We start from the raw sequence: 13,272 nt of genomic DNA on the forward strand, positions 1-13,272 counted from the left end.
GCAACAAGTTTCTGGCTTTAAAAATTTATGAAGTGCACATTTTAACTTTATGCATTCTTAAGCAAAAAAAAAAAAGGGTAGGTAATTTAAGTGTTTTTGAGAAATCATCTCAAAGTGATTAGAATGGCATAAAATTCTAATTTAAATCCTGATTTAAAAAATTTTAATGAATGTGGAGTTTGTAAAAGTTTTAGACTATGCCTTTTATTTATATTATGTTGGGTAGATGGTCTTGCTAATGACTTCCTATGCTTAGTGTAATTTATGTAAGCATTTTAAAATTCATTTTTACTGTTATGTTTTGCTTCATCATTGCTTTCCTTATCCTGCATTTTCTGATCATCTTCTGAATCTGCATCTTTTCTCTGCTACTTTCCTCTACAGCACCTTACCCACAGGGGCCTAGGATTTACCTGTGTCCCAGCTCCCCCTCTCTCTCTTGTGGTTCCCTTCATCTTAAAAAGTCCTGTCTCCTCCTCTCGGAGTCTAGCCTTCCCCCTCATCACTCTAGCCTTGTCAGCCCAGTTCTGAGGAAAAGTGTTTCTTTCAGTGAAGAGCTGTTCCTGGCTGCTTCTGGTAGGATCACATTATGTCAGCTTTTTAATCCCTTTATTTTAAATCACCTTTAAAATGATTAATTATTTCATATTGTAAAGAAGTATTGGGTGTTTTATACAGGGCATACTTCTTATTTTTCTTATTGGTGGACAGAGTTAAATGATTAGAATGATCGTGAGGATGTGATTGAGGATTACTTGATGGATAATTATGAATATTCTGAAATTATTTTATATACTAAAAAATTATATATCTGAGGACATAGATCTGTATATTTCCAATGATTATTAGGTTCTCATTACTAGAGTTTCTGTTTTAGATGCTTTACTTTCTTTCCCTTCACACCAACTCCATTCACTTTGGACCTGCACCATCATGTTGCTAAGCCATATGGTTACATTAGTAAATTATTGTTTGAATCAGATTAAGTCTCATTTTGGTGGTATTCTTTCATTATCCATTTTTTTCTGTCCATTGCATTAATTTTCAAATTATTCTGCTGTATTTTCTTATGTTTTGTTTATCTCTACAAGATTACATTTTATTTTATGGCTTTCAGTATGCTTCATATAAAGATCTTAGTTTCATTTCTATGTTTAGTATTGTATAGTCTCTAAAAATCATGTTTAGGTTACTAAAAGAAAAATACGTTTCTTTTTTATTTTTAAAGAACAGAATGGGACTATACACATGCTAACATTTGTTTCCTTATCCAAGAACAGCTAAAAATGTAAAGGTAAATTAGTTCCTTTTTGAAGTCATTGCAGTAAATCTGACTGTATGTATCTTCAGTTTTGAAAAGCTGGGATTGAACTGTTAATTCCAGTCTGTAGAGTATTAGTTTCTCACCTATCCCCTGCTTTCTATAATTCTTTGACCATAATTGGTCTATTGGTATTATCAAAAGAATAAAATTAAAGTAGGGAAAGAAATGAAAAATTAAGTCTTTAAAAAAATACATCTAAGAGCTTGGGAAATATTCTTTCATCCATAACTATGTACATTTGTGATGTGTCTATTATATGTCTGTGATTTTTAGTTTTTAAAAATACTTTTATGTTGGTTTTTACAAATGATTATTAAAAATTATGAATGTTAATAGTGTTTTGTCATGAACGATATATTAGGAATGGGAAGTTATCAGAAAATAGATAGAACTATATTTCAAAATTGCCTAAAACTCATGCTCTTTAGAGAATTTTGGAATATTTTAAGTGAGCACAATTAGTGCTTATCCTCTCTGTATTTACTTTTAAACATTCTTTTAGTATTCTTAAATTGTTAGCATAGCGAGGGACGGTTGATCCTTGAACAACACACCCCTGGACAAGCTGACATAAACTTATAACTTCTGATTCCCCAAAGTGTAACTATTAATAGCTTATTTTTGACTGGAAGCCTTATTGATAGCATAAATAATCGATTAACACGTATTTTGTACATATGTATTATATACTGTATTCTTGCAGTGAAGTAGGCTAGAGGAAAGAGAATGTCATTAAGAAAATCATAAGGAAGAGGAAGTACATTTACAGTACTCTACTGTATTTACTGGAAAAAAATCCACATGTAAGTGAACCTGTGCAGTTCAAACCCATGTTGTTCAAGGCTCACTGTAATTGGTAGTATCTTGGTTATTTTATATTAGAAGACTCAACTTTTCAAAGTTGACTATTATACAAAAATTCATCACATTAACATAATTAAAAAAATAAGGTTTAGAACAAATTGAGTCCAAAACCAATGGTGATCAGTATGGCTTTGACATCTTGCTTCTAAAGAAAACTTTGTGAATAAAATCGAGTAAAATACTTGCTATATGAAGTACTTTAAAGTTTGGATCATTTTAATAGATTTCGACTCATGATATTTATGAAGATGAATGCAATTGAAACTTTGTTTCTATAGCTGTTTTTTGGTTGTTATTTATGTACCGATGTTCTGTAGGAATGGGAAGTGGTAGTGCTGGAAAAGAAGGGGGGCCGTTTAAAGCTCTTTTAAGACAACAGACTCAGTCAGCACTGGAACAAAGGGTAAGAGTTGCTCAACATTCTTTATTCTTAAACTGTTAATGTGTTTTTTTAGTATGCTTCCATGCATTTTTAACTTATTTCCATAAGTTAGTTTTGATTATGTACCTATAATGTAATTTTGCAGTCCATAATTTATTTAAGGTATCAAAGTAATTTGTTTATGAATAATTACTTTTAATTTGGAATAGCTCTGTAACTTTTTTGTTTTGTCCTCCAGTCTTTTATTAGAAATAGTCTATTTGGAAATATCCATTGAATGATGAAGTCATTTCTAATTTTGCATTAAAATTATAGTATATAAAAGGAAATAGAGTTTTCTCAGAAAAAATATTTTAGTTATATTATATTAAAATAATTCTTTAATATATTAATATGTTTATATGCTAAAATAATTCTTATGGCTGGCCAATCTCTTAGGGGTAAAAAATGCACAGATTCCGTATTTCTACAGATTAACATAAACATTGTGGTTATTTGGTATGTGAATACATCTCTTTAATTATTATAAGTTTAATGTTTAGTTAACAATGTTAAATGGGAAAATGAATAGTTAAAATTTTTGGATGATTTTTCTCTTTTTATTTTTTGTTTTTTATATAAACTTCATTGCTAAGGGAGGATCGCCTCATAGGTTCTGTAGAAGGCGGGTATGTTTCTGAACATGTGTGAGAGCCTGTTTCTTGTATTGGTAGCTTTTCTAGTTTTAATCTTGATCATTTAAGTTTTATTTAAGCTTTTAACAAATGTTGCCAGCTTTTTTTCTTTCCGTAATGCAATTTTTAAAAATTTATCAGCACTATGAGGCTCATTTTTTTTTCTCTTTAATGCAGTGCATGATTACTTATATGTTATGTCAGTTATTTTAAGGCACAGTTCATAGCTTTCATTGTGTCTGATTTGGAAGTTATAAGCATTTATAGAATTTTCTTTTACATGTTCCATTTTTTACTAGCATTACAAAAAAAAAGATAAAACATAGTAAATACCTACAAAAGAATGCATTCTATAAAACACAGGTATTTCTTCTCTAGAGTTTAGCTTTTGAGAATAGTTTTTTTCAGATCCTATTATTACAAACAATATAACAACTTCTTTTTTAGACTTTTTTTAGACTTTCTTTCCTGTGCTGAAAGTACCTGTATGCAGTTTGCCCTTTAGACAAAGCTAGGGAAGAGGAAAGCTGAGCTAAGCAGAAGGATGAGACTTTAGCTGCACACAGTTGTTTGCTTTGTACCTATCAGGCAGCAATTGCCTTTGAGCTACTTTCGCACCTTGCAGGCATACCAGCTACTCTCCTGCCAAAGCCCACTTAACCATTCAAACCATTTGTTAAAACCAAATATAGAAAAAGACTAGAAATACAGAGAAGAGGGTCAGAGTGAAGGTGTGCGTGTTCACTTCTCATTTTTTAGGCTAGAATGCTCTTCCTCCTCCCCCACTCCCAGTATTACACTCTCTACAGAGTTCCTTACACAAGGAGCATTTCCTGTAATTATCATTCTAGAATTCACAAGAACAGAAAAATTTGGGTTGCCTTGATGTTTGATGTGAGATTTTGCCTGTATGTTGTGCCTGTGACTTCATTATCTATATTAGGAACTTTTGAAAACACCTAGCTTTAAAAGAAAAGAAAATACTAATCAGTTAAAACTATTTTAGATTTAGTTTGGATAAAATTTATGTTTTCAAGTATGGTTTTAAACATTCTTAAAGTTTTGGACACATTAATACATGAGGCATACATTATTAGATACTCTTCATGGAATTAATGGTAAAGATGTGGGAAAACTCTAGTTTTCATTTACAACTTCGTAAAACCTGAGTTGGCAATATATTTATGTTACCTAACCCTGCAGTAGTCACTTGAGTTTCGGAAACTACCTCTCTATCCTGGGTATATAAAAAATAGGACAAGCATTATGATCTTTAGCTTTCCTGAAAAGCTATGGCTACCATTAGTATGTATGTCTTTGTTTTGGGAAGGATTTGTACAGAAGTATGAAGAATTCTCCCCATATGAGTTCAGATATGCCTTAACTCTGCCAACTTGAATACTAGATCAAATTGCACATATGATATACCATTTTTTATATTCATTTTTAAAATATTCTTTTCTACCCTTTGCCACCCTTAATAAATTGTATGGCTTTTTTTTTTTCTTGAGAAACTTTGTCCAGCATCTTTTATTTAATGAGTTATTCAAGTAGGAGTTATCAAAAATAAAAATGTTATCTTTTTTCTTTCACAAAATCAGTAAAAAATAACTTGACAAGATCTTGGCGATAGGTGTCAGATTACTAGGAGATAAGATATAGAGATAAAAGTTTTATTTAGATTTAGGTTCCACCTATGAACTATTTGATGTAAAGCAAATAGATTTATTTTTCAGTATGACTCTTCTTTCACCTCTAGGAAAAATGAAGTTACTTTTCAGATGCTGGGATGTATATTTTTCTTCAGTAAAGAAACCTAGTTGACTTGGTTTAACCTAGTATTTCCAAATATAGTTTACAAGAATATTCCACTTAAAATACCTGCTAGTGAGGAACATACTTTGGGAAACATTGATATAAAGCAAACTCTTTTGATAAATTATGATCTTTGCAAAAGTTGAGTAAAATTATGCAATAAATCATAGTAGGAACCTGGCATGGGGTTTTATATCTAGAAAGTTGACCAAGGTATCTCAGGATAATAAAAAATATATTTGATAAAAAAATAAATGATTTAAATGTATTTTAAGAAAAATCCTATTTAAATGTTAAAAAATTATTCCTATTGTGTTTCCAGATTTTCCAACTAGCCTGTCTTTGGACACATAGTATTAAATAGATTTACACTGCATGCACTTGGCTTATGTCAAGATATCAACATATGAATTCTTACCTAGGTAGCACAAGGGAAGGCACTTTAAATATTAGGACTCTTCAGAGAAAATGTCTTCTGTGGTCTCTGAGCAGGGGAGGGGCAGAGAGAGAGGGAGACACAGAATCCGAAGCAGGCTCCAGGCTCTGAGCTGTCAGCACAGAGCCTGATGTAGGGCTCAAACTCACCAACCGTGAGATCATTACCTGAGCCGAAGTCAGATGCTTAGCTGTTAAGTCAGGCACTTCCAGGCACCCCGGAAGCTGTTCTTTTCAATGGACGAAAACCTATAAATTCATCAGGTGTTATGATAGACTAGAGATTAAAACCAGCTCCTTGCCTCACTGTTTTAATAAAAAATGACAAGAAGCCATATGATAAGATTTGTTGCTCATGTAGAGTCTAGGCCCTCTTAACTCTTACTTTAGGGTGTGGGAAAGATTATAAAGCATAATTTTAAGATACTTTGCAGAGGGCTGGCACTTTGTAACTATGCCATAGTAGTCACTGGTGATGGGGGTGGAGATGATAGGTATTTAACAGTCCTCTGTAGGTTCATCTGTAGTTCTTATGAGAGAGTTATCTAAAAATGTCATTTTGGTTCCATAACAATGCCATTTTTTTTTTTACACCAGGTTAAATATTGGGTGTTAAAGTAGGTGTGCTGATTGGATGAATTGGGGACGTGTAGGACAGAGTTTAAATTGACAGAGTGGGTGTCCATGTCTTTGGGCAGCCGTTCCCCTACTTTTTCTGCTATGACCACCAGCTCTAGTATGATGCTTTCCCTCTTGTCCCTTTATCTGTCTTCTGGAATTTGGGAGAAGAATCAGAATCTCAAGTAGAAAAATCATTTAGGTTCATTTTTATACTTCTCTAAATTCTTTGTTTTTTTGAAGTTATTTTTAAAAAATTATTTTTATTTTTATTTTTATTTTGAGAGAGAGGGCATGAGCAAGGGAGAGGCAGAAAGAGAGGGGAAGAGAGAGAATCCCAAGCAGGCTGTACCCAATATGGGGCTTGAACTCACGAACTGCGAGATCATGACCTGAGCCAAAGTCAAGAGTCGGATGCTTACCCGACTCAGCCTCAGGCACCCCTTACCTAAATTCTTATATGCGCATGTTTTCTAATATGTCAATTTACCTAACTTATTTCTTAGTTTTAGAAGGAAGTACAGCTTTTCATGTAGCTTATAAAAATTTTATTTCCGGTGTCTCTTGTCCAGAATATTCAAAATGTTTAAGTATAAAGATTAAATGTAAAGTGTTTTTTTTTATACTTCGGCCTCAGTATTTTGAGAAAATTTAAAAACTGTGTACTTAAAGTTGAAAAACAAAAATCCTAGAGTCCTAAATACTTAAAATACTTAAATTTCTCATAGCATAAGTTTACTTATATATTTCCCATTTAAAACTTACTAAGTATTTAAAAAGTTCAATTGGAAGTAAGGAGGTATTTTGACTAAACATTTTATAATAATGTAATTGAAGTTCTCCTATCTTTTCATGGTTTTCCTTTTGCCTATCAGGTGGGCCAAACCTATCCATTTCCATAGATTGATTTTTAATTTTTTTTGATGTAGCCTAGGTTTTTCTTACCCTTGTTAATTTAAAGATTCCTTACAAATTCTGTCTGAATTTATTTCTAAATTCATGTGTGTCTATAGATATAGACACATATGTATATATGTATTTTATACTATTTCTTAATGGGTTACTGAAGTGTGCAGGACTGTTTGCCTTTGTGCTAAATGACTCCAAGTTGCTGTGCTTTGTGAATTATGCTTTGGTGAGTTTGTATTTTCCATGCTTTAAGCACTCAGTCGGTACTTGCTGCTTTTAATGTGCTTGCTTCTAGTAGTACTCTGTATCTCTTTATCTCCCAGCTTTCATTTGCTGCATTTAATCTGCTGTTGTCCAGAAAAAAAGATACTGATAGATTTTAAAATACGTTCCTATAATTGTATATTTATAATCACTGTATGTCATAGTGTGGATATGATCTATAGGGATCTCTTATGAATCAAATACATAACCTTTAGTACTTGGAACTATAACAGTTCTTTTTTGACTGTTGAGAGTTCTGGTTGGCTTATTTTCCAGTTCTAAGTTATGTTCTGAATAGCTGAGGCTACTGGTAAGTGATTTCTGTTTAAGTGATCTATGTTAATCTTGTAGCCATTTGAGTTGGATACTAATTTTCCTTTTCTTGCATCCAGTTTGTGTAATATGAGATGCCTCCATATTTGGAGAGCCACTGGAGCTCCCCTTTCTTCCTGGTGCTATTTCAATGAATTTCCTTTCTCTACCATTTCTCTCTTGCCTCTGTATTGATGAGATTGAAAGATATCCCTGAGAGAGAAGGGGAGAATAAAACTTGGAAGAACTTGTGGGATTTTATTGCCTCCCTTGCTGTCATCTGCATACTTCTCCCTTTTCCTTAATATACATTTGTGAACTTAAGTTTTCTCCTGCTGCTCGTTGTTGATAGAGTAAATAATCTCACACAGTGATTCTCTGCCCACTTCAACTTGGTATTTGTCCTTCACTTTTCTGTGAATCTCTTAACCCACACTGCACATTCTCTCACTCCTCCTTCAGTCCCACATTCTTGTAGATCTCTTGCACCAGTCCTTCAGTGTCTTTACCAGTAGCCTGGAATTGGGTGTGTGTATGTCAGGAGGTGTCTGCCCCACTGCAAAGCAGACCCGAAGTAGAAGGGCAGGGGAATCCCCTCATCTCACTGTGATTTTGCATCAGTGTAAGAGATTGAGAGAAAGGAAGAATGTGTTCACATATCTCAAACTGGAACTCGGAGAACCTTTTTTTGTTTTTTCCTCATTGAGAATTGATAAGAAGAGTGTTTGGATTCTGTGTAACATGATATATATGGGAAAATGGATTAGGAACTCCAAACATCCAAGGAAACTTTTAATTACAAAGCATGAGTGAGGTATAACTGGTGGCCTTTTGTTAACGGATAGAATTCATATCTCACAATATGAATATAATCTAAAGGGGTCAGGCTTTTTAACAAGCACATTTTTTGTACTTTGCACATGGTCAGTTATATTTTTCCCCCATTCTTTCTACTAGGAATTTCCATTTTTTACCTTGACGGCATTTCCTCCTGGATTTCTCGTGCATGTTGGGGGTGTTGTTAGTGCACGTTCTGTGAAGCTTTTGGACCGCATCCACAATCCTGGTATGTTCTTTAAGAGTTTGTTTTCAGTGTTTCATTTACTTTAACTGTGGTTATTAAAATTGATTTTTATAGTTTTAAAGAATCAAATCTATCTGAAAAGAGAAATGAAAATGAAAGTATAAACTGGCACATGTTGGTTTAAGTATTTCTAGTAATCTTAATTAAAAATAATCAAATAAGTAGAAGTATATTTTAGTTGCTTTTTTATATAAAACAAATTTTGATTCATTTTTGGCCTAGTTAACACTTTGAGGGAATCCTTAAATTAACTTCTGAGTCTGCTATTTGACCCAGACAGATAATAAATTTTTACAGTTTGACCATTGCAGCCCTTATCTTAAGATGTTAATTGTTTTCATTAGCAATAACTCTTTGTGGATTATTTTAGTAATTTCCTTATTCCTAAAAGCAAGTGTTCTTTTGAAATTTAATTGTAAACATTGTGTATTGTCTAAGAATTAAAAAAAAAAAAGTGCTGTCTGCTTTCTCGTAGAGAAAAGACCTCTTTTCTGTAGCTATTTGTTCTATATAAGCAAACAGGTAAGAAGAGTAGGCCACTTCTTTTAAAACATGGGGCCATGATTATAAAAGAAAGGCCTCAAACCAGTCTCAGTTTCAGGCCCTTGGATTAGGAATGCTTTGGTGGTTTTTCTGAATATAAAATAAGCATGAAAAGTGTGGTAGAAATTTTCTGTTTGGAGCGTTTTCTTGCATCTCTCATTGACTGGATTCCCAGTAACTCATTCAAGCCACTTATTATTTTGATGATATACCTTAGACCTAAGTTATGTTAGTATTCTTATTTGGCACATATGCATACATGCTTTTGAAAATTTTGAATTGTCACTTCCAATAACCTCTTCCTGAGGCTTGTACTGACAGCTACAAAAGGAAAAAAATGCTTTGAAACTATTTTATGTAAAACATTGCTGATAGTGATTTTGAGGATACAGAGCATTACCATCCTTTTAAATTAAAAAAGAAAAAGTTAATGCAGTTTTTTTTTTTAATTAAAAAAAAAGTAAAAGTGGTTTGATGTCATTTGAGTTAATAGTTATAGAGAAACAGAATGGAATTTTTTCCAGACTCTGAATGAGATTTTAGGAGAGCAATAGTAGCTAGGATTATTTAACTCTGAAGCTGAACAAATACATACTTTAAGCATTAGTCTTCTCTTTTTCTTCTCTGGTTTGTTATTTTTTTCCGATGTTCCTTATTTTTTCTGGCCAGTTTGAGGTCTTTTCTTAACGTAGTATTGTATATTCTGCAGTAATTAAAGGCATTTTGTATATGAATGATGCCAGTTTAATGTGTTGAGACATTGAAGACACTGCAAGTTCCGTATCTTTGTGTTTGGGAACTTGAATTATTTGGAAAGTGCAAGGAAATACTGAGTTAATATACCTGACATTAACTGTGTGACCCAAGGCTTGTTACCTGTGTTTCTATGCACCATTGACTCAAATATTTTTATAGCTGGCACCCACTGATAAGCTCCAAACATGGTTTCAGGAGTATATTTAACTGTTGGTGGTATCTTCTGTTTACTGAAAACATTTTTATTTTATTGTTGCTTCCATGTACTCTGAGTAAGCTATAGAGTCTGGGAGAACAAACAAGGGTTGTTTAAATAAGTTAAGTAGAGAGCTATATTAAAAATCACATTGCTTTTTACAACAAACTCTTTTTTACGGTTTATCATACTTGCCAGTTTATTCTAGTGGTGTGAGAAATGTAAGAATCCAGGCCCAGGGAACAAAACAGTATTCCTTATTACAGAATACAATTTGTGTATTGTAATTATCAGCTTACACATTCTCTTCCTTTCCTTCCCTTTCAGAAATTTTTTCAATTCACATGAAAATTCAAAAATTTTCAGTTACTTATATGCTGTTTCCCAAAAGGTTATGGGCATAGATATATAAATGCTCTTTCATGATATATAAGTTATATTTTAATTTTGTTTTATTTTCAGTTAAATACAAATCAGCTATATATTCTAATGGTTTCAATATTACATTGTTTTGATATAAATATCACATTTTGGGGGTTTTATGTAGGTATTATGCATTAAAAAAGGACATTTTCTTAAGAACTCTTTTTAATGCTCTTAATGTTTCATAAATAATTATTTATGAAAAAGATTTAATTTGTTGAAAAAAGCTGAATGCTGACACAAAAAGAACTCTAGATTAGCATCTACCATGATGATGATGTATTAATTTTATGACACTGAGTTACTCTGCTGAGAGAAACTTACAATGGATTGAAATGCATGTGCTAATGTTAAAAGTGCCGTATTTACACTCTCAAATGAATCTTGCAGTTATTTTTTGACTAGTGAATATGGGAAATTTTCATTTTACACTAAGTGTAGAAGGAAAAAAAATCTTATTTTAAAACCACTACCACCTGCTAACTATGGATTATTGTTTTGGAGTTCTTTTAGAATTTTCTCCTTTGTTAAATATTAAGCAAACATGATATATACAACAAGGAAAAGAATGGGGTGGTTTTAAAAATCAAGGTCATTATCTCAAACAATTAGACTTTAGTTAATGTTAGATTATGATAGCATGCTCCTTCTTCTCTTTCTATTTCTACTTCTTATTAACTCTGCTGTCTGTGTCTTTCCAGTTCCTGTCGAGTGGTATTGTCAATTGTGTTCTTGTTTGTAGTGGTTTTTTTTGTTTTTGTTTTTTTCCTACTATTCTGCACCTAAAACTGATCTACTAATTTGCTGTTTTGAACTCAGCCTTTGTCGGAATTATGGGTAACACAAGATCTTACAAACTGCTAGACTGGAATAGTTTCAATTCAGGTATTTTGATGGTCATTCAGTACTACATATGCTGACAAAAATTATGGCAGCTCAGTGAAGTTTTTAGAAATGTTCTAGATTAAATAGATTTAATATCAATTCAGTTATACAGACACATTCTGCAGTACATATGTTATAACTCTTAACAGTTCCCATGGAAATGCAAATATAAAAATGTGTTAACTAAAATGAATTAACCAAAACCATAGAAATACCATAAATTATAAATGGCTTATGTTAGGTAATTAGCTTTCAGAATGCTAAATTTAAATTATATTTATTACATTTTGGATAGTTTCTTCATATAAGGTAAATGAGATAGACATTAGCTTTATGATTAAAGAAATATTAATTGTTAAATATTAGTATTAAATGGCTAGACTTGATAAACTTAAAGTATGTTTAAACTTTATTTAGGTTTGAATATATTTAGTATTCCATAAATACTATGAAAGTACAACTATTACCATTTTTTTTATAATTCTAGAAGTGTTTCAAAATTTGGCAAGTAAGAGATTTTGGGGGGATGAACAGCTTTCATGAGCTCCCTTCCTTCCCCTTCCATGTGAGAATATAATTTTCTTTTTAAGTAATTTTACTTGTGGATATAGTTTGTAGCTTTTACAGAAACTAAGATAACCTTACAGCTGATGATGTGGTTTAGAGTCAAAGCCAATTTTTCTTTTTGATAAAAGCATATTCTCAATATAAATATCTAAATTTTTATGTTACTTGTGGAATTAAATAATGGAACCATTTTGATTCAGTATCAGAAGCTGGTATTTTGCCTAAAGAATTTTACCAGTTCTTTGTGTCAGAAAGTATATCTGTTTACAGAGAAACAAAAACACTAAGAGGCTCACATTTTAGATAATATCCCATAATCTTTTCAATATTGTAAACTTTTTTGTTCTTAGGAGTCCAGGATGTAAGTTCTGATGTAAGTAACACATGTTCGACTCTGAAGTAACTCATGTTAATCATGCAGATTTACCTAAGTTCAGTCTAGTAAACAATCTGATAAGGTCCAATCTTTGCGGATTATCAATTGGTAAGTCGTCAGGGAAATTACCTCTATTTCCTGTCCAAGTTTTTGCCAGTATATTATCACACTGATTAAAATTAAAATAATAATTTTGAATGGAATATGTTATACTTGGTTTTTAGTGGGAAAAATACCCTGCTGGATTCATTTAATAACATAATATATTTTTAAAAATTAGGCAGATTAGTGAATAGGAAGAGAAAAAGCCTAATTATGTAGGGAAAGGACATTGGGAACAGAGTGATCATTAATAATTTAAGGAGCTTAAAATTTGTCAGGCCAAACATGTTTAGAGTGAGATGTGTGTTAGATGATAGAACAGTCTTGGAAAGTAGAAAAGCAGTTAAATCTTATAGGTCTAATACTTTGTTGCCTGTAAGCAGAATTACAGAATTTGGCAAGGAGAAACACGGTTGAGGAAAGAGTATATCTTGCCATCATTTAAAATAAAGTCAGGTAGTAAATGTATGAAAAAAAGATGGATATGAATTACAGAAATATTAAAAGAACATAAGGGACACCTGGCTCAGTCAGTAGAGCATGTGACTCTTGATCTTGGGGTTGTGAGTTTGAGCCCCCATTTGGTGCAGAGATTATTTTAAAATCTTAAAGAAAAAAAAAAAAGATAAAAGATGACACTTTCAGTTTAATGTTCTCATAGTTCTGTGCTTTTGACTAAGATATTAGAATCTTTATGGTAGTGGAACATACTCAGAAGTCAGACTGATTTTCATATTAGTTTA

The 13,272-nt window shown here is 32.1% G+C and overlaps 1 protein-coding gene across 25 annotated transcripts in view; it reads left to right on the plus strand.

The window, feature by feature from the left end:
* C2CD5 (C2 calcium dependent domain containing 5) overlaps positions 1–13,272 on the plus strand; it is a 100,755-nt gene that overhangs the window by 39,107 nt on the left and 48,376 nt on the right. For 10 of the 25 annotated variants that reach the window (XM_053895478.1, XM_053895480.1, XM_053895481.1 and 7 more), the window contains 2 exons: positions 2,506–2,591; positions 8,555–8,663. In XM_053895478.1, the coding sequence (XP_053751453.1) occupies positions 2,506–2,591; positions 8,555–8,663 (195 nt within the window). Of the gene's footprint in view, positions 1–384; positions 577–2,505; positions 2,592–3,205; positions 3,239–8,554; positions 8,664–11,418; positions 11,485–13,272 lie in introns of all 25 variants that reach the window. The other 15 variants (XM_019452206.2, XM_053895464.1, XM_053895469.1 and 12 more) reach the window with 7 other exon arrangements.

The sequence above is a fragment of the Panthera pardus genome, unplaced genomic scaffold (genome assembly GCF_024362965.1).
Source record: "Panthera pardus isolate Hobbes unplaced genomic scaffold, ASM2436296v1 HiC_scaffold_6, whole genome shotgun sequence".
Taxonomy (NCBI): Eukaryota; Metazoa; Chordata; class Mammalia; order Carnivora; family Felidae; genus Panthera; species Panthera pardus.